Raw genomic sequence first — 25,000 nt, 5'->3', positions numbered from 1 at the left:
CAACCCCAACCCTTAGCATCTCTATACCTAACCTTAACCTCAACCCTAACCCTAACTCTAACCCCAACCCCAACACTAACCCACCCTAACCCTAACTCTTAGCGTCTTTATGCCTAACCCAAACCTCAACCGTAACCCTAATACCAACCTCAACCCTAAACCCAACCTCAACCCTAACCCCAACCCTAACCCTAACCCTAACCCTAACCCTTAGCTTCTTTATACCTAACCCTTGATCTCAACCGTAACCCTAACCCTAATCCCAACCTCAACCCTAACCCCAATCTCAACCTCAACCCTAACCCCAACCCCAACACTACCCCTAACCCTTAGCTTCTCTATACCTACCCTAACCTCAACCGTAACCCTAAACCCAACCTCAACCCTAACCCTAACCCCAACCCCAACCCTAAACCTTAGCTTCTCTATACCTAAACCTATCCTCAACCGTAACCCTAACCCTAATCCCCAACCGCAACCCTAACCCCAACACTACCCCTAACCCGAACCCTTAGTTTCGCTATACCTAACCCTTAGTTTCTCTATACCTAACCTCAACCGTAACCCTAATCCCAACCTCAACCCTAACCCTAACCCCAACCCCAACACCAACCCTATCCCACCCCTAACCCTTAGCTTCTCAATACCTAACCCTAACTTCAACCTTAAACTCAACCCCAACCCCAACCTCAACCCTAACCCTAACCCTTAGCTTCTTTATACCTAACGCAAACCTCAACCGTAACCCTAATCCCAACCTCAACCCTAACCCCACCCCCAACCCTAGCCCTAACCCTAACCAACTCTTTTTCTTTATGCCTAACCCTAATCCTAACCCTAATCCTAACTCTAACCCCAACCCCAACCCTTAGCATCTCTATACCTAACCCTAACCTCAAACCTAACCCTAAACCCAACTTCAACCTCAACCTCAACCCTAACCCTAACTCTAACCCCAACCCCAACCCCAACACTATCCCACCCTAACCCTAACCCTTAGCTTCTTTATACCTAACCCAAACCTCAACCGTAGCCCTAATCCCAACCTCAACCCTAACCCCAACCTCAACCCTAACCCCAACCCTAACCCTAACCCTAACCCTTAGCTCTTTTATACCTAACCCTTGATCTCAACCATAACCCTAATCCTAATCCCAACCTCAACCCTAACCCCAATCTCAACCTCAACCCTAACTCCAACCCCAACACTACCCCTAACCCTAACCCTTAGCTTCTCTATACCTACCCTAACCTCAACCGTAACCCTAACCCCAACCCCAACTTCAACCCTAACCCTAACCCTAACCCTTGGCTTCTCTATACCTAACCCTAACCTCAACCGTAACTCTAACCCTAACCCCAATCCCAAACCTAGCCCTAGCCCAAACCTTTAGCTTCTCTATACCTAACCTCAACCCTAACCCCAACCCCAACCCCAATCCTACCCCTGACCCTAACCCTATGTTAATAAGCAACTAATTAATGGTTCATATGTTCCCCATACTAAAGTGTTACCGTAAATCACAGTGCAAGTACTGAGAAAACAGACACTTTTTTTTTGCCCCACCCCAAAAAAAAACAAAAAAAACAAACAAACAACAAAAAAATAATACAGAAAAAAATAATAATAATTAAATTACAGTAAAATAATAACGAAAAGCTGCTGTCCTCTCTATATGCTGCTCTGCTAACAATCACGTACACAAAGGTCCCTTCGATGCTCTCACAAATGATCAGAAAGCCCCCAAATCCTCAACTTTAACATGCTACAATAATAAACATTTAAAAAAAAAAGTAAAGCCCACTCACATTAACATCGGGAAAGGAGGAGCTGACTGGAAAGGAGCAGGCAGAGAGGGTAAAGGAAGGGGGCGGGGCGTAGGGGCCTTGTGTGAGTGCGCTTAGAAGAGGCGCCGCTGAGCGAGAGGTTGTCCTGAAATAGGTCTGCTTTGGCATATTTTTCCAGCAAAGTCCAATCAAAACTGGCTGTGGTTCGATTCTTTCAGGCTTGTCACTGACAGTTCCTGCACGTCTCCCTGAACGCTCGTTTCCCTCACCTGTCCCTGATTGGCAGCCTGGCACACCTGGTGGCAATTGCCAATCAGGCTACTTTTTTTTTACCTGCCTCGCCCTCCATTCAGTGAAGGAGGATTGTATGCTCTAGACTGTTTGCTGTCTCCATCCATCCATCCATCTTCTTCCGCTTATCCGAGGTCGGGTCAGCAGCCTAAGCAGGGAAGCCCAGACTTCCCTCTCCTCAGCCACTTCGTCCAGCTCTTCCCGGGGGATCCCGAGGCGTCCCCAGGCCAGCCGGGAGACATAGTCTTCCCAACGTGTCCTGGGTCTTCCCCGTGGCCTCCTACCGGTGGGACGTGCCCTCCTACCGGTCGAACGTGCCGTAAACACCTCCCTAGGGAAGCGTTTGGGTGGCATCCTGAGCAGATGCCCGAACCACCTCATCTGGCTCCTCTCGATGTGGAGGAGCAGCGGCTTTACTTTGAGCTCCTCCCGAACGACAGAGCTTCTCACCCTATCTCTAAGGGAGAGCCCTGCCACCCGCCGGAGGAAACTCATTTCGGCCGCTTGTAGCCGTGATCTTGTCCTTTCGGTCATAACTCAAAGCTCATGACCATAGGTGAGGATGGGAACGTAGATCGACTGGTAAATTGAGAGCTTTGTCTTCCGGCTCAGCTCCTTCTTCACCACAACGGATCGATACAGCGTCCGCATTACTGAAGACGCCGCACCGATACGCCTGTCGATCTCACGATCCACTTTTCCCTCACTCGTGAACAAGACTCCCAGGTACTTGAACTCCTCCACTGTCTCCAGTTTTCCTTAAATCCTGTATCCTGTTGCCTGTTCCCTGCTTTCCTAGTATCCTGTTTCCTGTTTGCTGTCTCCAGTTTGCCTGATTCCTGGTTCCTGGTTCCTGATTCCTGTTTTCCCGCATTTTCTTTGGACATTAAAATCCTGTTTTCCTGCAACAAGCCTGCCATCTCTGCATCTTGGGGTTCGTCACCGACACTTCCTGACAGATTCTTCCATACTTGCTAGCGCCATTAATGTACTCCTCGCAAATAGTCTTTGATTTTTATTTATTGGAACTCCACAGTGCTTCCCTCCTTCTTTTCACGCCGGTCTGTTTGACTTTCTGAGACTCATGTTGCGTTAGCAAAATGGACAAAACTTGTCTGTAGGCGAAAAACCACAGAAAGAGACTGAGAAGTGACTAGTACAGTACTGTACTGAGTGAAACGATTTTAAATCAAAAAGTTTGCGAATAGAGGTGTTCGTAAATCGAGGAATAAGTATCTGATCCCCTTCTGATTTGGTAAGTTTTCCACCCTACAGTCCAGAACCTTTATGGCAGTTTTATGTCGACAGTTCCATACCAATGCGTTTGTGTCTTTGTATCTTCAAGACTCTGCGCTCGGCCGGGAAAACCTACATGGTGTTCTTTGTGCTGGTTATTTTCCTGGGCTCCTTCTACCTGGTCAACCTGATCCTGGCTGTCGTAGCCATGGCCTACGAGGAGCAGAACCAGGCCACCATCGCCGAGGCCTGGCAGAAGGAGAGAGAGTTCCAACTGGCCATGGAGCATCTCCGTCGAGAGCAGAGAGTACGTGCGGAGCAAAGAGTCCAGGTGGATTAGCGGGCGGTAAGCGTCTGTCGGCTGGCTCATAGTTTCTCTCTGAAGTTGGCAGCGAAAAGGCAAGCGCAAGAAACCGACTCCATCTTGTCCCCGGAGCGGTCTCCGTTCTGCGCGAAGACGGGAAGTTTGAGGAGAAACAGCACTCGAAGGAGACGATCTCACAGGGCGTTATCGGAAGAAACCGCGGAGGAAGCTGAGGACAAGATTGACCCGCTGGATGAGCTAAAGGTACATCACACAGTACAGTGGTTTCTCTTTCAGAGGATTAACATTGAGGCGCTAATCACTTAGTTGTATTTGATACATAGAAAACCCAAAACTAGTGAAGTTGGCACGTTGTTTAAATGGTAAATAAAAACAGAATACAATGATTTTCAAATCCTTTTCAACCTACATTCAATTGAATAGACTGCAAAGACAAGATACTTAACGTTCAAACTGAGAAACAAGAATTTAATGGCAGCAACACATTGCAAAAATTTCGTCCGCTTGTATCCTTTGCTCCATTTTCATTACTGCTTATTTTTCTCTTTATTACAAGCTGTCAGAACTAATATGCCCTCGTTATCCCTGCAGCCTCCGCTGTCTCCCCTGCCAGCGCACCCTCTGCTAGCCACGCTCTCCTCCCACCCGCTCAGCACCAGGCGAGCAAGCCAGGTCAGCATCTTCAGCGCCTTTCGGGTACGCAACAACTCCGAGGTCGACTTCGGGGACGACGAATACAGCGTCCACGGGGACGCGTTCAGAAGCCGCGCAAGCTCAACTGCGACACACTGGAAGCGGAGGACAGGCAGCGTGAGGAGCCACTGCTCCCAGGTCTTCACCCCCAACCTCACAGTCAACGGACGGATCAACGTTCCCCTCGACCACAACGGGGTCACGGCGGTGGGGCCGCACACCCCGGGCTCCCTGCCGGCTTACAGCATGGAGAGGATCAAGGAGGATACGGTACATATTCATTTATTTGGCAGAAGTGACAATGTTTGAATCCTGCCTTGTATGTCTTCCAGAAGCCCACCAGTACAGAAGACAGTGTCCAAAAACCTCTCCTTCAGCCGTCCCCCACAGTGACCGAGCGTCCTCCTGTGCTCAGAAAAAGAGGACTCAGCTCCGTCAGCTTCTTCAGTGACGCCATGGATGGTCAGTCTTTAGAATGATGTACAATTCCCATTCTTGCTTGATGTACAGCTTAAGTTGTTCAACAGTCCGGGGTCTCCGTTGTGGTATTTTAGGCTTCATAATGCGCTACACATTTTCAATGGGAGACAGGTCTGGACTACAGGCAGACCAGTCTAGTACCCGCACTCTTTTACTACAAACACGTGGCTTTGCATTGTCTTGCTGAAATAAGCAGGGGCGTCAAGCAGGATGGCAACATATGTTGCACCAAAACCTTTGTGTACCTTTCAGCATTAATGGTGCCTTCACAGATGTGTAAATTACCCACGCCTTGGGCAGTAATGCACCCCCATACCATCACAGATGCTGGCTTTTGAACTTTGCGCCTAGAACAATCCGGATGGTTCTTTTCCTCTTTGTTCGACGTCCACAGTTTCCAAAAACTATTTGAAATGTGGACTCGTCAGACCACAGAACACTTTTACACTTTGCATCAGTCCATCTTAGATGAGCGCGGGCCCAGCTAAGCCTGCAGCGTTTCTGGGTGTTGTTGATAAATGACTTTCGCTTTGCATAGTGCAGGCTTGTCACTGACAGTTTGGTTATGTTTGAGTTTTTCCTCTGTTTGTTTTATTTCCTGTCAGCGCTCTTATTTTGGTTTAGTTTCTTGCTTGTCTCCCAGAGCGCTGTTTCCCCTCACCTGCGGCTGATTGGCAGCCTGGCCACACCTGGTGTCAATCAGCCGGCTGCTATTTATACCTGCCTCACCCTCCAGTCAGTGCTGGAGTATTGTTAGCTGTTTCCTGGTTCCTGTTTGCTGTATGCTGTTAGCTGTTTCCAGTTTGCCTGTTTCCGGGTTCCTGATTCCTGTTTTCCTGTATTTTATTTTTGACATTAAAAGTGATGTTTTCCTGCAACAAGCCTGCCATCTCTGCATCTTGGAGTTCGTCACCAACACTCCTTGACAGAATACTCCAGCCAAATACGAACCCCACGGAGATTTCTATGGCAGAGAGGCTTAACAGGATCCTGGCGCTGATGGCCAAATCGAGGAGTGATTTCTCCAGATTTTCTGAACCTTTTGATGATATTACGAACCGTAGATGGTGAAATCCCTACATTTCTTGCAATAGCTTGTTGAGAAATGTTGTTCTTAAACTGTTTGACAGTTCGACAATGACCCTCGCCCCATCCTTTTTTGTGAATGACTAAGCATTTCATGGAGGCTGCTTTTATACCCAATCATGGCACCAAACTGTTCCCAGTTGGCCTATTCACCTGTGGAACGTTCCAAATAACCGTCTCAGTCTTTTTTTGCCACTTGTGCCAGCTTTTTTAAAACATTTTGCAGGCATCAAATTCCAAGTGAGCTAAAATTTGCAAAAAAAATAACAAAGTTGTCCAGTTCAAACAGTAAATATTTTGTCTTTGCAGTCTATTCAATTGAATATAAGTTGAAAATGATTTGCAAATCATTGTATTCTGTTTTTATTTACCATTTACACAACGTGCTAACTTCACTGGTTTTGGGTTTTGTAAATACCAGTTAAATTGGGGTTGAAAAACATTTTTGCTTTGTTTTAAAGAAATGTCTCATTTCTGCAGAGTTGGAAGAGTCGAGACAAAAGTGCCACCCCTGCTGGTACACGTTTGCTAAGAAGTACCTGATATGGGACTGCTGCTCCTGGTGGCTGAAACTGAAGGAATGGGTGAAGTTGATGGTGATGGATCCTTTCCTGGACTTGGGTATCACTATATGTATTGTGCTGAACACCCTCTTCATGGCCCTGGAACACTACCCCATGACTGACGAGTTCAACACCATGCTGTCAGTGGGAAATCTGGTGAGGACCATTTATATTGTTGTATTTTTCCATTATTGTTTCATACGGGGGTCCGCAACACGGGGCTCTAGAAGTGCTGCCCTAGTGGCTCCATGGAGCATTTTTAAAAAAGGATATAAAATGGAAAAAGATGGGGGAAATTATTTTTTCCTTTTAGAATGTTTTTTGTTTTTCGGAAATGTTTTTGTCAAAAAGTCGGGATTTTTTCTAAGTGTCAAAAAGTGTTTGTTTTTTTTATGTGTCAAAAAGTCAGAATTTTTTTTGTCAAAAAGTCTGGATTTTTTTCGAAGTGTCAAAAAGTCTGGATTTTTTCCAAGTGTCAAAAAGTCTGGATTTTTTTTAAGTGTCAAAAAGTTGGGATTTTTTCTAAGTGTCAAAAAGTCGGGAATGTTTTTGTCAAAAAGTCGGAAATGTTTTTGTCAAAAATTCGTAATTTTTTGGAAGTGTCAAAAAGTCTGGATTTTTTCTAAGTGTCAAAAAGTCTGGATTTTTTCCAAGTGTCAAAACATCGGGATTTTTTCTAAGTGTCAAACAGTCTGATTTTTTTCTAAGTGTCAAAAAGTCAGGATTTTTTGTAATTGTCAAAAAGTCGGAAATTTGTTTGTCAAAAAGTCGGGACTTTTTCTAAGTGTCAAAAAGTCGGAAATGTTTTTGTCAAAAAGCCGGAAATGTTGTGTCAAAAAGTCGTCATTTTTTGTAAGTGTCAAAAAGTCTGGATTTTTTCCAAGTGTCAAAAAGTCTGGATTGTTTTCTAAGTGTCAAAAAGTCTGGATTTTTTCTAAGTGTCAAAAAGTCAGGATTTTTAGTAAGTGTCAAAAAGTCTGTATTTTTTCTAAGTGTCAAAAAGTCCGGATTTTTTCTAAGTGTCAAAAAGTCTGGATTTTTTATAAGTGTCAAAAAGTCTGGATTTTTTCTAAGTGGCAAAAAGTCTGGATTTTTTTCTAAGTGTCAAAAAATCGGGATTTTTTCTAAGTGTCAAAAAGTCGGATTATTTTCTAAGTGTCAAAAAATCTCGATTTTTCTAAGTGTCAAAAAGTCTGGATTTTTTTCTAAGTGTCAAAAAGTCTGGATTTTTTCCAAGTGTCAAAAGTCTGGATTTTTTCCAAGTGTCAGAAAGTCTGGATTTTTTGTAATTGTCAAAAAGTCGGAAATTTGTTTGTCAAAAAGTCTGGATTTTTTGTAATTGTCAAAAAGTCGAAAATTTGTTTGTCAAAAAGTCTGGATTTTTTCTAAATGTCAAAAAATCGAGATTTTTTTCTAAGTGTCAAAAAGTCAGGATTTTTTGTAATTGTCAAAAAGTCGGAAATTTGTTTGTCAAAAAGTCGGGACTTTTTCTAAGTGTCAAAAAGTCGGAAATGTTTTTGTCAAAAGCCGGAAATGTTTGTGTCAAAAAGTCGTAATTTTTTGTAGCTGTCAAAAAGTCTGGATTTTTTCTAAGTGTCAAAAAGTCTGGATTGTTTTCTAGGTGTCAAAAAGTCTGGATTTTTTCTAAGTGTCAAAAAGTCAGATTTTTTTCTAAGTGTCAAAAAGTCAGGATTTTTAGTAAGTGTCAAAAAGTCTGTATTTTTTTCTAAGTGTCAAAAAGTCCGGATTTTTTCTAAGTGTCAAAAAGTCTGGATTTTTTCCAAGTGTCAAAAAGTCTGGATTTTTTCCAAGTGTCAAAAAGTCTGGATTTTTTCTAAGTGTCAAAAAATCGGGATTTTTTTCTAAGTGTCAAAAAGTCGGATTATTTTCTAAGTGTCAAAAAATCTGGATTTTTTCTAAGTGTCAAAAAGTCTGGATTTTTTCTAAGTGTCAAAAAGTCTGGATTTTTTCCAAGTGTCAAAAGTCTGGATTTTTTTCTAAGTGTCAAAAAGTCTGGATTTTTTCCAAGTGTCAAAAGTCTGGATTTTTTCTAAGTGTCAAAAAGTCTGGATTTTTTCTAAATGTCAAAAAGTCTGGATTGTTTTCTAAGTGTCAAAAAGTCTGGATTTTTTCTAAGTGTCAAAAAGTCTGATTTTTTTCTAAGTGTCAAAAAGTCAGGATTTTTAGTAAGTGTCAAAAAGTCTGTATTTTTTCTAAGTGTCAAAAAGTCCGGATTTTTTCTAAGTGTCAAAAAGTCTGGATTTTTTCTAAGTGTCAAAAAGTCTGGATTTTTTCTAAGTGGCAAAAAGTCTGGATTTTTTTCTAAGTGTCAAAAAATCGGGATTTTTTCTAAGTGTCAAAAAGTCGGATTATTTTCTAAGTGTCAAAAAGTCTGGATTTTTTCTAAGTGTCAAAAAGTCTGGATTTTTTCTAAGTGTCAAAAAGTCTGGATTTTTTCCAAGTGTCAAAAGTCTGGATTTTTTTCAAGTGTCAAAAAGTCTGGATTTTTTGTAATTGTCAAAAAGTCGGAAATTTGTTTGTCAAAAAGTCTGGATTTTTTCTAAATGTCAAAAAATCGGGATTTTTTTCTAAGTGTCAAAAAGTCAGGATTTTTTGTAATCGTCAAAAAGTCGGAAATTGTTTGTCAAAAAGTCTGGATTTTTTCTAAATGTCAAAAAGTCGGAAATGTTTTTGTCAAAAAGTCGGAAATGTTTTTGTCAAAAATTCGGAAATGTTTTTGTCAAAAAATCTGGATTTTTTTCTAAGGGTCAAAAAATCTGGATTTTTTCTAAGTGTCAAAAAGTCTGGATTTTTTCTAAGTGTCAAAAAGTCTGGATTTTTTCTAAGTGTCAAAAAGTCTGGAATTTTTTCATGTGTCAAAAAGTCTGATTTTTTCTAAGTGTCAAAAAGTCTGTATTTTTTCTAAGTGTCAAAAAGTCGGATTATTTTCTAAGTGTCAAAAAGTGAGTATTTTTTGTAATTGTCAAGAAGTCGGAAATTTGTTTGTCAAAAAGTCTGGATTTTTTCTAAGTGTCAAAAAGTCGGAAATTTGTTTATGAAAAAGTCTGGATTTTTTTACAAGTATCAAAAAGTCTGGATTTTTTTATAAGTATCAAAAAGTCTGAATTTTTTTGGTCAAATACGGCTTTTCATTTTTGCCGGCTCCAGACAGATGTTTTTTGTATTTTTAGTCCAATATGGCTCTTTCAACGTTTCGGGTTGCCGACCCCTGGTTTAATACGTCCATCGTTGTTTCTGTTTGGTCGTCCAGGTTTTCACTGGGATCTTTACGGCCGAGATGGTACTGAAGCTGATCGCCATGGACCCGTACTATTACTTCCAACAGGGCTGGAACATCTTTGACGGAGTCATTGTTTGCCTCAGTCTGATGGAGTTGGGTCTCTCCAATGTGGAGGGGCTATCTGTTCTGCGCTCCTTCAGACTGGTAACTCTTTCAATCTGACTAAAGTACCGTACCCGTTTGTGACAACGTTGGTATACCGTATGCTGTTCTAATGCCATCCTTGTCCTGGTCTTTCCACCCTCTGCTCTTCCTCAGTTGCGAGTCTTCAAACTGGCCAAGTCTTGGCCCACCCTCAATACGCTCATTAAAATCATTGGCAACTCAGTCGGCGCTCTGGGAAACCTGACGCTGGTGTTGGCCATCATCGTCTTCATCTTCGCCGTGGTTGGCATGCAGCTCTTTGGCAAGAACTACCAGGACTGTGTGTGCAAGATCTCTCATAACTGTCAGCTTCCTCGCTGGCACATGAAGGACTTCTTTCACTCCTTCCTGATTGTGTTCAGAGTGCTGTGTGGCGAGTGGATTGAAACCATGTGGGATTGTATGGAAGTAGCCGGGCAACCGCTCTGTATCCTGGTGTTCATGCTGGTCATGGTCATTGGGAACTTGGTGGTGAGTCAACTGTCTGTGAATCCAGCATCCGTCCGTCGTTACCACCTGTCCTGGTCAGGGTCACGGGAAAACTGGAGTCCATCCCAGCTAGCAAAGGGTGCGATGGGTAGGGATGGGTACCCGATCCGAATCCCACCGTTCATACCGGGCGCAGATTCCCGTAAATCCAATGGCTAGGATTGATACCTCCAGGATGTGATACCTCTGTCAAATCACAAATTAACCCTAACCCTTATTCGTTATTCGATATCCAAATCGCCAAAACTTAAGGTAGCTTTTTCTTGACTCGAGAGGTGAAGCTATCAAATTATGCAACTGGTAGCTTTTTTGGACGGGGCAACTCATTTTCGACTGAACACCAGCTTTTCGCACTTCGGCAGCACTGAGTCAACCAAACTACCTCTTGGTAATGTTGCGAGACAGAATTTGTCTAAAAAAAACAAAAACGCTCCACTATCCCAAAAATATACTAGCTTGATGCTAATATACATTGGCTTTGCCATTGACATGCTACCGATTAGCATTAGCGATTTTACATGGCGATTTCTACTAGGGTTCTTGTTAAACTCAAACAGCTGGTGCCTAATAAGTACAATACTTACAGTATAAACACTTTTAGGCTGCAACAACACGTTTTCTTGAGCATGCTTTTCAGGATGTGATACCTATATATCAAATAACAAATAGCCATTCTCTAATGGGAGCGTAATTCGGTGTCCAAATTGGCGTTTTAAACTAAAAGTAGCTTTTTCTTGGCTCGAGAGGCAGCGCTATCAAATTATGCAACTGGTAGCTTTTTCCGACGGGGCGGCTCATTTTCGACTGAACACCAGCTCTTCGCACTTCCAACGTAAGTAAGGTAAAGCTCCACTATTCCAAAAATGTGCTAGCTTGATGCTAATATACATTGGCTTTGCCATTGACCTGCTGCCGATTGGCATTAGCGATTTTACATGGCGCTTTCTACTAGCATGCATGTTGAACTCAAACAGCTGGTGCCTAATAAGTACAATACTTACAGTATTAACACTTTTTAGGGCGCAACAACACGTTTTCTCGCGCATGCTTGTCAGGATGTGATACCTTTATATCAAGTAACAAATTAATAACCATTCTCCAGTGGGAGCGTTATTTGATATCCAAATTGACGTTTAGAAACTTAAGGTAGCTTTTTCTTGACTCGATAGGCGGCGCTATCAAATTATGCAACTGGTAGCTTTTTTTGACGGGGCAGCTCATTTTTCGACTGAACACCAGCACTGAGTCAACCAAACTACCTCTAGGTAATGTTGCAAGACAGAATTTGACTAAAAAATAAATTAAAAAAATGCCCCAACGTAAGTAAGGTAAAGCTCCACTATTCCAAAAATGTGCTAGCTTGATGCTAATATACATTGGCTTTGCCATTGACATGATACCGATTATCATTAGCGATTTTACATGGCGATTTCTACTAGTATGCATGTTAAACTCAAACATCTGATCCCTAATAAGTACAATACTGTGTGTGACAATCATTGGTACTTGAACTTGATACTTACTGTATTAACACTTTTTAGGGCGCAACAACACGCTTTCTTGAGCATGCTCGTCAGGATGTGATACCTTTATATCAAATAACAAATAAATAGCTAATCTCTAGTAGGAGCATTATTCGATATCCAAAACGACGTTTTGAAACTCAAGGTAGCTTTTTCTTGACTCGATAGGCGGCGCTATCAAATTATGCAACTGGTAGCTTTTTTCGATGGGGCAGCTCATTTTTTGACTGAACACCCGCACGGAGTCAACCAAACTACCTCTAGGTAATGTTGCGAGACAGAATTTGACTCGAAAAAAAAAAAAGGCCCCAACGTAAGTAAGGTAAAGCTCCACTATTCCAAAAATGTGCTAGCTTGATGCTAATATACATTGGCTTTGCCATTGACATGCTACCGATTAGCATTAGCGATTTTACATGGCGCTTTCTACTAGGATGCATGTTGAACTCAAACAGCTGGTGCCTATTAAGCACAATACTTACAGTATTAACACTTTTTAGGGCGCAACAACACGTTTTCTCGAGCATGCTCGTCAGGATGTGATACCTCTATATCAAATAACAAATAAATAGCTTATCTCTAGTAGGAGCATTATTCGATATCCAAAACGACGTTTTGAAACTCAAGGTAGCTTTTTCTTGACTCGATAGGCGGCGCTAACAAATTATGCAACTGGTAGCTTTTTCCGACGGGGCAGCTCATTTTTCGACTGAACACCAGCACTGAGTCAACCAAACTAGCTCGAGGTAATGTTGCGAGACAGAATTTGACAAAAAAAAAAAAACCCCGCTCCAACGTAAGTAAGGTAAAGCTCCACTATTCCAAAAATGTGCTAGCTTGATGCTAATATACATTGGCTTTGCCATTGACATGATACCGATTAGCATTCGCAATTTTACATGGCGATTTCTACTAGGATGCATGTTGAACTCAAACATCTGATCCCTAATAAGTACAATACTGTGTGTGACAATCATTGGTACTTGAACTTGATACTTACTGTATTAACACTTTTTAGGGCGCAACAACACGCTTTCTTGAGCATGCTCGTCAGGATGTGATACCTTTATATCAAATAACAAATAAATAGCTAATCTCTAGTGGGAGCATTATTCGATATCCAAAACGACGTTTTGAAACTCAAGGTAGCTTTTTCTTGACTCGATAGGCGGCGCTATCAAATTATGCAACTGGTAGCTTTTTTCGACGGGGCAACTCATTTTCGGATGAACACCAGCTCTTCGCACTTCGGCAGCCACACTACCTCTAGGGAATGTTGCGAGACAGAATTTGACTAAAAAAAAAAAAACCCTTCCAATGTAACTAAGGTAAAGCTCCACTATTCCAAAAATGTGCTAGCTTGATGCTAATATACATTGGCTTTGCCATTGACATGCTGCCGATTAGCATTAGCGATTTTACATGGCACTTTCTACTAGGATGCATGTTGAACTCAAACATCTGATGTCTAATAAGTACAATACTGTGTGTGACAATCATTGGTACTTGAACTTGAACTTGATACTTACCATATTAACACTTTTTAGGGTGCAACAACACGCTTTCTTGAGCATGCTCGCCAGGATGTGATACATTTATATCAAATAACAAATAAATAGCTAATCTCTAGTGGGAGCATTATTCGATATCCACAACGATGTTTTGAAACTCAAGGTAGCTTTTTCTTGACTCGATAGGCGGCGCTATCAAATTATGCAACTGGTAGCTTTTTTCGACGGGGAAGCTCATTTTTCGACTGAACACCAGCACTGAGTCAACCAAACTACCTCTAGGTAATGTTGCGAGACAGAATTTGACTCAAAAAAAAAAAAAGGCCCCAACGTAAGTAAGGTAAAGCTCCACTATTCCAAAAATGTGCTAGCTTGATGTTAATATACATTGGCTTTGCCATTGACATGATACCGATTATCATTAGCGATTTTACATGGCGATTTCTACTAGGATGCATGTTAAACTCAAACATCTGATCCCTAATAAGTACAATACTGTGTGTGACAATTATTGGTACTTGAACTTGATACTTACTGTATTAACACTTTTTAGGGCGCAACAACACGTTTTCTCGAGCATGTTTGTCAGGATGTGATACATTTATATCAAATAACAAATAAATAGCTAACCTCTAGTGGGAGCGTTATTCGATATCCAAAACGACGTTTTGAAACTCAAGGTAGCTTTTTCTTGACTCGATAGGCGGCGCTATCAAATTATGCAACTGGTAGCTTTTTTCGACGGGGCAGCTCATTTTCGGATGAACACCAGCTCTTCGCACTTCGGCAGCCACACTACCTCTAGGGAATGTTGCGAGACAGAATTTGACTAAAAAAAAAAAAAACCTTCCAATGTAACTAAGGTAAAGCTCCACTATTCCAAAAATGTGCTAGCTTGATGCTAATATACATTGGCTTTGCCATTGACATGCTGCCGATTAGCATTAGCGATTTTACATGGCACTTTCTACTAGGATGCATGTTGAACTCAAACAGCTGGTGCCTAATAAGTACAATACTTACAGTACTAACACTTTTTAGGGCACAACAACACGTTTTCTCCAGCATGCTTGTCAGGATATGATACCTCTATATCAAATAACAAATAAATAGCTAATCTCTAGTGGGAGCGTTTTTCGATATCCAAAACAACGTTTTGAAACTTAAGGTAGCTTCTTTTGACGTGAGAGGCGGCGCTATCAAATTATGCAACTGGTAGCTTTTTTCGACGGGGAAGCTCATTTTTCGACTGAACACCCGCACTGAGTCAACCAAACTAGCTCTAGGTAATGTTGCGAGACAGAATTTTACCCCCCAAAAAACGCTCCAACGTAAGTAAGGTAAAGCTCCAGTATTCCAAAAATGGCTTTGCCATTGACATGATACCGATTATCATTAGCGATTTTACATGGCGATTTCTACTAGGATGCATGTTAAACTCAAACATCTGATCCCTAATAAGTACAATACTGTGTGACAATCATTGGTACTTGAACTTGATACTTACTGTATTAACACTTTTTAGGGCGCAACAACACGCTTTCTTGAGCATGCTCGTCAGGATGTGATACCTTTATATCAAATAACAAATAAATAGCTAATCTCTAGTAGGAGCATTATTCGATATCCAAAACGACGTTTTGAAACTCAAGGTAGCTTTTTCTTGACTCGATAGGCGGCGCTATCAAATTATGCAACTGGTAGCTTTTTTCGACGGGGCAGCTCATTTTTTGACTGAACACCAGCACGGAGTCAACCAAACTACCTCTAGGTAATGTTGCGAGACAGAATTTGACTCAAAAAAAAAAAAGGCCCCAACGTAAGTAAGGTAAATCTCCAATATTCCAAAAATGTGCTAGCTTGATGCTAATATACATTGGCTTTGCCATTGACATGCTACCGATTAGCATTAGCGATTTTACATGGCGCTTTCTACTAGGACGCATGTTGAACTCAAACATCTGGTGCCTATTAAGCACAATACTTACAGTATTAACACTTTTTAGGGCGCAACAACACGTTTTCTCGAGCATGCTCATCAGGATGTGATACCTCTATATCAAATAACAAATAAATAGCTCATCTCTAGTGGGAGCGTTATTCGATATCCAAAACAACGTTTTGAAACTCAAGGTAGCTTTTTCTTGACTCGATAGGCGGCGCTAACAAATTATGCAACTGGTAGCTTTTTCCGACGGGGCGGCTCATTTTTCGACTGAACACCAGCACTGAGTCGACCAAACTAGCTCTAGGTAATGTTGCGAGACAGAATTTTACCCCCCAAAAAACGCTCCAACGTAAGTAAGGTAAAGCTCCAGTATTCCAAAAATGTGCTAGCTTGATGCTAATATACATTGGCTTTGCCATTGACATGATACCGATTATCATTAGCGATATTATATGGCGCTTTCCACTAGAATGCATGTTAAACTCAAACATCTGGTGCCTAATAAGTACAATACTTACAGTATTAACACTTTTAGGGCGCAACAACACGTTTTCCCGAGCATGCTCAATACCTCTATATCAAATAACAAATTAATAGCCAATAGCTGAAGGTCTCTTATTAGGGTGGAGATCACAGCAGTTTTCCTTGTACAGTGAACAGAACCGTCTTCTGCGCACCAATCGTGGTGAAGCTGTTTATCCAACGGATTACCCAGGGTGCTTATGGGGCGAGAAGGTCAAAGGGCGTCCGTCACTAATCAACTGCTCATGCTCCTCTCTGACTAGCTCAGTGGCTAAGACTGATCCTTGTGCAACAACTGTGCACATCACATTTTTCCTGCTGCTGCTCTCTAAGCTCGTGGACAAGATTACTTGGAAGTTGGACGCTTGGAAACTTGGGGTTGGAAGAGCCGAAAGCCCCAGAAGCGAAATTTGTCAGAGTGCAAAATATCATGTAGGGCAGGGCTCCCCAACCTTTTTTTCCACCAGGGACCGCAATAGTTTTACGGACCGGTCAGATGTGCCCAAAACACCTCCCTAGGGAGGCGTTCGGGTGGCTTCCTGACCAGATGCCCGAACCACCTCATCTGGCTCCTCTCCATGGGGAGGAGCAGCGGCTTTACTTTGAGCTCCTCCTGGATGACAGAGCTTCTCACCCTATCTCTAAGGGAGAGCCCCGCCACCCGGCGGAGGAAACTCATTTCGGCCGCTTGTACCCGTGATCTTGTCCTTTCGGTCATAACCCAAAGCTCATGACCATAGGTGAGGATGGGAACGTAGATCGACCGGTAAATTGAGAGCTTTGCCTTCCGGCTCAGCTCCTTCTTCACCACAACGGATCGATACAGCGTCCGCATTACTGAAGACGCCGCACCGATCCGCCTGTCGATCTCACGATCAACTCTTCCCTCACTCGTGAACAAGACTCCGAGGTACTTGAACTCCTCCACTTGGGGCAAGATCTCCTCCGCAACCCGGAGATGGCACTCCACCCTTTTCCGGGCGAGAACCATGGACTCGGACTTGGAGGTGCTGATTCCCATACCAGTCGCTTCACACTCGGCTGCGAACCGATCCAATGAGAGTTGAAGATCCTGGCCAGATGAAGCCATCAGAACCACATCATCTGCAAATAGCAGAGACTTAATCCTGCAGCCACCAAACCAGATCCCCTCAACGCCTTGACTGCGCCTAGAAATTCTGTCCATAAAAGTTATGAACAGAATCTGTGACAAAGGGCAGCCTTGGCGGAGTCCAACCCTCACTGGAAACGGGTCCGACTTACTGCCGGCAATGCGGACCAATCTCTGACACTGATGATACAGGGAGCGCTCCCCACAGGACTTCCCGGGGTACATGGTCGAATGCCTTCTCCAAGTCCACAAAGCACATGTACACTGGTTGGGCAAACTCCCATGCACCCTCAAGGACCCTGCCGAGAGTATAGAGCTGGTCCACAGTTCCACGACCAGGGCGAATACCACACCGTTCCTCCTGAATCCGAGGTTCGACTATCCGGCGTAGCCTCCTCTTCAAAGAAAGTGGGATTTACAATATTAACTATGAACGATAAAACACTGAATATTGACAATATATGAACATCACACCCCCTCTCAATTGAAATACACTATATTGCCAAAAGTATTTGGCCACCCGTGCAACTGATCAGACTTAAGTGTCCTAATCACTTGGCCCGGCCACAGGTGTGTAAAATCCAGCACTTAGGCATGGAGACTGTTTCTACAAACATTTGTGAAAGAATGGGCCGCTCTCAGTGATTTCCAGTGTGGAACTGTCATAGGATGCCACCTGGGCAACAAATCCAGTCGTGAAATTTCCTCGCTCCTATATATTCCAAAGTCAACTGTCTGCTTTATTATAAGAAAATAGAAGAGTTTGGGAACAACAGCAACTCAGTCACCAAGTGGTAGGCCACGTAAACTGACAAAGAGGGGTCAGCGGATGCTGAAGCGCATAGTGCAAAGACTCTCTGCACAGTCAGTTGCTACAGAGCTCCGAACTTCATGTGACCTTCCAATTAGCCCACGTACAGTACGCAGAGAGCTTCATAGAATGGGTTTCCATGGTGGAGCAGCTGCATCTAAACCATACATTACCAAGTCCAATGCAAAGTGTTGACTGCAGCGGTGTAAAGCACGTCGCCACTGGACTCTAGAGCAGTGGAGACGCCTTCTCTGGAGTGATGAATCACACTTTTCCATCTGGCAATCTGATGGACGAGTCTGGGTGTGGAGGTTGTTAGGAGAACGGTACATTTCGGACTGCATTGTGCCGAGTGTGAAATTTGGTGGAGGAGGAATTGTGGTGTGGGGTTGTTTTTCAGGAGATGGGCTTGGTCCCTTAGTTCCAGTGAAAGGAACTTTGAATGAACATTTTAGACAATTCCATGCTCCCAACCTCGTGGGAACAATTTGGAGCGAGCCCCTTCCTTTTCCAACATGACTGTGCACCAGTTCACAAAGCAAGTGTCCTGGGCATGACGTTAAAGTGCATCCGGCAGTGGGGGCTCCTCTATGGGGTCTTGGGGCACTAGGAGGTTAACCCCTTTACTACTGTTACCCCAGGTGGCCCTTGACAAAGGCTTATTACCTGACTGCCCCCTAGCCAGGGATACAGTGAAGACCTCAACGGCGGAGCAGGCGGAAGACGGTAGATTTAAGAACTACCACAACAGCTGCGATGGCGGTAGAAGGCTGCAGCAGAAAAGGGTCCCCAGTCGTCTTGGACTCCATGCCACTGGACCCTGACCCGATTCTGTCAAGGATCGTGTGGTGACTGTGTGTGCACCAGTCTCCCCACGTTAAACTAAGTCATGCACAGGCATCCTCCATATAGGGATACACCCCTACCAGGAGGATCGTCATACTCGTTCGAGTGACCGCCGATGATGATGACTAAGCAAGGTCCATAAAGATGTGGCTGACATAGTCTGGTGTGGATGAACTTGACTGGCCTGCACAGAGTCCTGACCTGAACCCGATAGAACACTTTTGGGATGAATTAGAACGGAGACTGAGAGCCAGGCCTTCTCGACCAACAATAGTGTGTGACCTCACCAATGCGGTCAAAAATTCCTGTAAACACACTCGGCAACCTTGAGGACAGACTTCCCAGGAGAGTTGAAGCTGTAATAGCTGCAAAAGGTGGACCCACATCATATTGAACCCTATGGGTTCGGAATGGGATGGCACTTCAAGTTCATATGGGAGTCAAGGCCGAATGCCAAATACTTTTGACAATATAGTGTGTCAAGACCACAATGGAGGCAGCAGAGAGAGCCTCTAGATGGCTTTGGATCAGGAGGAGCGAACTGTGGGCCAATGCTACTGGGACACAAGCTGGGGTCTGATCAACCCTGGCTGGGTCACCTGAGGGAGGGGGTATGATGTTGACAGATCCGAAACCCCCGGTGATCTCAGGCACATCACTGAGGATGTGTCTCAGTGCGTCTGAAGATGTATCTTACAAACATGTATACTTGCAGTTTGTGTATAAAACGTAAAATAAGTGCAGTTCCCCTTCAAAGCGTTAAAACCAGATATTCTTGAACGGTCCGCAATACCTTTTTAGAACAACAAAGTGCTTCATGTAAAAGACAATGCTTTGAAGAGGGTCTCCTTCAGTTTTGAGGTTTCTAATGACGCTTATATATTTTTTTGGTCTGTCCACAGGTTTTAAATCTCTTCCTGGCCTTGCTGCTCAGCTCTTTCAGCTCTGACAACCTCTCGGCCCCGGACGAGGACGGGGATTTGAACAACATCCAGATCGCCATCGCTCGCATCCACTCGGGCATCTCTTGGGTGACCAGGGGCGTCGCGGACCTCTTCAACCACACTTTGAAATGCCGGCAAAGGAAGACCAAGGAACGCTGCAAAGCAGTGGTGCTGGTCGGCAATCACCTGGATAGCAACGGTGGGGTTTATGGACGCTACGGGGATAAGTACGTCATAACGGAGGAGGACAGCTACATGACCAACCCCAACCTGACTGTCATTGTTCCTATCGCGCCTGGGGAGTCCGACGTGGAGTTTATGGAGGAAGAGGAGATTTCCGAGTCATCAGAGGATGAAGACAACAAAGTAAGTTTGGTGTGATTTATATCATGGCTCAGCATGTGTTTAGGACGAGTATCTCACCCCGAAAATATGGAGCTAACTGTTTTAATGACATTCAGACTTTACTTAAATCAACAATGAGCAACATTTTCTCCACCGTGTGTCCCGTGAAAACTGTCCGATCAGAACTCTCTAATAACTAAAGTTCCTCGGGTGAATAATGTAAACTCACCACACCGGTATGTTTTAGCGCTTTCATGCCAAGTTTACTGACAGATATAAGTAAGAACTTTACACTACTTTGTATTAGAAATGGAAACAGCGGAGGATAATGTTGCGTCTGACCAGTCTCCCTTTCAGGGAATTTAAATCACCGGTCCATCCCAAGTTCTTTAGATGACATACAGGTATATGCTGAGTAAAAAGGACCATCAAGACAGAATAGGAATATTAACAAGTTTTACTAAAGCTTTAGGAGACCAGTCCAATCGTCCTTTCATATCGACATCTCGAAATGGTCTACCATTAAAACGGGAAAAGACAACTTATTGAATACAAAAACAGCCCCCACCCTGTCCAGAAAGGAATGCCTCCCCCTTCTCCAACACTGATAAGATAAGGAGAGGGATGCATCTCTCTCACATTCCAATGCCTAAAACACTACACAGACATCTGCGGACAAAGAGAAACAAGTATACAGAGTATACATGGACAAATACTAGATGATCCAAACATGACTATGAAAAAAGAAAGAACTCTTAAACATATATGCATTCTCCACAATAACAAGAAGATAGAGGAAAAGAAGCAGCTTATCGGACTACAAAGGCGGACACGCACAATTTTTCAGGACTTATGCAGATCCCAAATACAGATCAGCATGTACCAGAAGGTAAAAAAAAGTTTTGCATAATATTGCGGTAACAAAACACCAGATAGTATGTCTTGCCTTATACACACACCATAATAATACTCGTATGTTGAAGCACAGTACAATCCATCAAGCGGTGCGGCTTCGTAGCTTACCAAAGTCGGACTAAAACATTTTAACAGATTTTTGAGCGCCGTGTGTAATGTTCTATATTTTCAATGGAACACATAAAATGTTGGTGTTGTTTACTCGAGTCATATTGCAGTCTGCACATATCTCTTATGTGTGACTGCCATCTACTGGTCACACTTATCATTACACCATGTACCAAATAAAGTAGCTTCGAGGTCGGTAAGCACAACCAAAATGATGCGGTACATTAGGCGCACCGGGTTATAAGGCGCACTGTTGGGCTTTGACAAAATGAAAGGGTTTTAAGTGCGCCTTATATTCCGGAAAATACCGTAGTTGTCAGTTCAAACACTGATGACATATATTAAACAGACAAGAAGCAAGGAATTAAACAGAGACAGAATTCAATTTAGCTCATTGAGGAGAAACGTCTGGGCTGTACTCTTTGTACAGTGTTCCACCACGCTCTGACGAAAGATTGTACGCCTCCTCTTTTATTTGGACGTTCCCTGATTACATGGCAACAGCTGTTTCTAAAGGAAGGGGGGTCGTAAACAGCCGTCGCCTTTGGTTACAAAACAGTTCAAAGAAAATGTGCCTGGAGGGGAGATCAGGTCCTGCTTCCTCTCCGCTTTGTAGATCTCGGGTCAAGACAAAATCCTCCTGCGGATTACAATACATCAAAGAAACCGACACCTTCATGTCGCTTCCCATCCTACACGGTGGAGTTTTACAAGCCTTTTGATTGGTAAGATCAAAGACAGCTTTTGTCTTCTCACCAGGAAGTCATTGAAACACAAAGTTTTGTGATAACTTAGATACAACGGAACATATAAAATGTTGGTGTTGTTCACTTGAGTCATAGTGCAGTCTACACGTATCTCTTATGTGTGACTGCCATCTACTGGTCACACTTATCATTACACCATGTAGGATAGGAGGATAGGATAGGACTTTATTGTCATTGCACAAGTACAACAAAACGATGTTTTCAGCACAAACCCGTTCAAGATTAGACAAACAAACAGTTTATAGGGTTACAGAACAGGAACGCCCCGTAAAAGATCAGAAAAAGGTAAAACGCTGGGGAAGAAGATGAGTAAAAAAATACAATCTAGACTGGGCTCCGAAGGGGGCCTAGTCTGGAGTGGGAAAAAACCTCCATGCCATGCACACATAAACACGTTACATTTAATCACGACAACTCGCAACAGAGGGGCGGGGAGTTGTGGCCCTGGAGGTCGACTGCTGCTATGAAGCGCTGCCAGCCGTCCATCACCCCGAGGGGAAACAAGCGGTGGTGAAGGCGTGGGGTGGGGGAGGGTGTGTGTGTGTGTGTGTGTGTGTGTATGTGCCCATTGTCTTGGGTGTGATGATGTAATGTTCATAGACTGAAGCCGAGCTGCATGCAAGCAAAAGTTCGACTCCAGGTGTCGTTGAGGAGGGAGGGAGGTCAAAAGCGTCCATCATTGAGGTGTACTCAGGGGTGTTTTCAGAACAGCCTGTTCCTGTTGTTCACAGCGTCAAGGCCATTCGAGGGAGTCAAATAGTAGATTAGGATGTTTGTTTTCCGCGAGCAGACAATACCATGACTTGTCTGTTCTATTCGTCCATGCTGGCTGCTCTCATATTAAATTTTCCTTTTCAGCAAGCTTCTCCATGATGTGATCCATCTTGCGATTCAGTTCAGAAATCGCCACAGCCTGTGATCCCACAGCCCGGCCCAAACCTTCCATTGCGACGAACAGCCTTTGGGCTCCTTGAGTGGCTGCCATGGTCTTATGAATTTGACGATACACAAGAGCAATGCCCAGCCCAATATATATACAATATAGTATGTACAGTACCAAACAAAATTGCTTCGAGGTCGGTAAGCACAACCAAAATTATTCCGTACATTAGGTTATAAGGCGCACTGTCGAGTTTTGAGAAAATGAAAGGATTGTAAGTGCGCCTTATAGTCCGAAAAATACGGTATATAGAATTTGTTGTTTTGAAGAGTAGTCTTGTCTCAACCCGTTATTGTCTTTAAAGCAGACATACGGTATTTCTCTTTAATCATTTTTATCCAGGAGTGAAATTGAATGTCAGTTTGACAGAGAAGTGGGAGGTGTGGGCACATGTCGGCTCCGGGAGCATAATCTGATAATCTGTCGAGCAGACAAGGTGAATTCTGATGGAGACTTCTGGAACTCCAGATGTTTCACTTCCTTCATTCGTGTCTGTTGTTAGATCCGCGCAAATGCTGAGCATCAAACCAAGCGCACGCAACTCTAATATTTTATGCCATTGATTATATTTTAGTTTTTTTTTGCAATTTTCTTAATGAAAGAAACTGCTGTTCTAAATGTGTCCACTGGATGTCGCAATAGCAATTCAGGTGTAACCCACGTCACACGTGACAGTGTTTAAAGATGACGTGTCAGCTGATTTTAAGCGCCCTCCGGATTGGCTGACGCTAAGCCAATCAGCGCACAGGTGCAAGCGATCGGCTCCTCCTGTCCTGGCTGGCAGCAGATGGCGGCAGACTGATGCGGTATCGACACACCATACCTTCTTTCACTGTAAATGATCCACTCGGCGGATAAAATGACAAAACAATAAGATGCAGAAACTTAAGTCAACATGACTATCATCTTGGTAGTTAGAGTTCCGTGCGGCACTCTGCACGATGCCCACCCTGAACTCCGTTGTAAAAATGCGTCTTTCTACATTTGTTGTTTGTTCTGTTTTATTTTATGCTTAAATCTACCATGTTCACGTTGGTTCAGTTCGTAGTTATGTTACCTTGATTTTGGCTATTGTGTCATTTCAATAGTTTTGTTTACAGTCGTGGTCAAAAGTTTACATACACTTGACATCACATGGACAAAGATAAGAGGAAAGTTGTGTCGTCAGATGAAACAAGCGGAGGATAATGTTGCGTCTGACCAGTCTCCCTTTCAGGGAATTTAAATCACCGGTCCATCCCAAGTTCTTTAGATGACATATATGCTGAGTAAAAAGGACCATCAAGACAGAATAGGAATATTAACAAGTTTTACTAAAGCTTTAAGAGACCAGTCCAATCGTCCTTTCATATCGACATCTCGAAATGGTCTACCATTCAAACGGGAAAAGACAACATATTGAATACAAAAACAGCCCCCGCCCTGGACAAAGATAAGAGGAAAGTTGTGTCGTCAGATGAAACAAAAATTGAGCTGTTTGGCCACAATACCAAGCAATATGTTTGGAGGAGAAAAGGTGAGGCCTTTAATCCCAGGAACACCATGCCTACCGTCAAGCATGGTGGTGGTAGTATTATGCTCTGGGCCTGTTTTGCTGCCAATAGAACTGGTGCTTTACAGAGAGTAAATGGGACAATGAAAAAGGAGGATCACCTCCAAATTCTTCAGGACAAGCTAAAATCATCAGCCCGGAGGTTGAGTCTTGGGCGCAGTTGGGTCTTCCAACAGGACTTTGACCCCAAACACACGTCAAAAGTGGTAAAGGAATGGCTAAATCAGGCTAGAATGAAGGTTTTAGAATCGCCGTTCCAAAGTCTTGACTTAAAGTTGTGGACAATGCTGAAGAATGATACATGAATGTGTTGTGGCAGTTGCGGATGTCACCAATGCGGCGGTTTGACGTAAACACTCGGTTGCTTTTCCAAACACGTTTCCAATAGTGAACGGCCAACATAAGAATGCTAAACAGGAAGCGCTTAAAGTTTAATGTCTTTCTAAATACACTGAGATAAAGTTTGTGGTGTTTTTAATGGGTTTTTTGAAACCGTACCAATTTAGCAACTAACTCGAAGTATTTGGCTAAGAGAATTCTTTTGTAATATGTTCATTTTCAGAGTGTGCTTATTCTATTTTTGGCCAAAGTAAGACAAAGAAAACAATCTTGAAGTTGTCTTTATTTTTAAGTTATTATGTCATGATTTTACCAGTCCGGCCTGCGCGGTAATAGATTTTCCTCCGTATAACCCCTGAGCTAAAATTAGTTCGACACCCCTGGACTAGAGTGTCCTGTTGTCAGGTTCAAACACTGATGAC

The 25,000-nt window shown here is 43.2% G+C and overlaps 1 protein-coding gene across 3 annotated transcripts in view; it reads left to right on the top strand.

Annotated features, from left to right (window-relative positions):
* LOC133581345 (sodium channel protein type 5 subunit alpha-like) overlaps window positions 1–25,000 on the top strand; it is a 166,119-nt gene that overhangs the window by 101,036 nt on the left and 40,083 nt on the right. For all 3 annotated transcript variants that reach the window (XM_061935348.1, XM_061935335.1, XM_061935340.1), the window contains 8 exons: window positions 3,425–3,622; window positions 3,701–3,883; window positions 4,232–4,603; window positions 4,666–4,795; window positions 6,380–6,618; window positions 9,734–9,907; window positions 10,022–10,378; window positions 19,571–19,978. In XM_061935348.1, coding sequence (XP_061791332.1) covers window positions 3,425–3,622; window positions 3,701–3,883; window positions 4,232–4,603; window positions 4,666–4,795; window positions 6,380–6,618; window positions 9,734–9,907; window positions 10,022–10,378; window positions 19,571–19,978 — 2,061 coding nt within the window. The remainder of the gene's footprint in view (window positions 1–3,424; window positions 3,623–3,700; window positions 3,884–4,231; window positions 4,604–4,665; window positions 4,796–6,379; window positions 6,619–9,733; window positions 9,908–10,021; window positions 10,379–19,570; window positions 19,979–25,000) is intronic.

The sequence above is a fragment of the Nerophis lumbriciformis genome, linkage group LG03, assembly GCF_033978685.3.
Source record: "Nerophis lumbriciformis linkage group LG03, RoL_Nlum_v2.1, whole genome shotgun sequence".
NCBI lineage: Eukaryota > Metazoa > Chordata > Actinopteri > Syngnathiformes > Syngnathidae > Nerophis > Nerophis lumbriciformis.
Note: the sequence above shows the minus strand (reverse complement) of the source record. Positions and strands in the feature narration are given on the sequence as shown.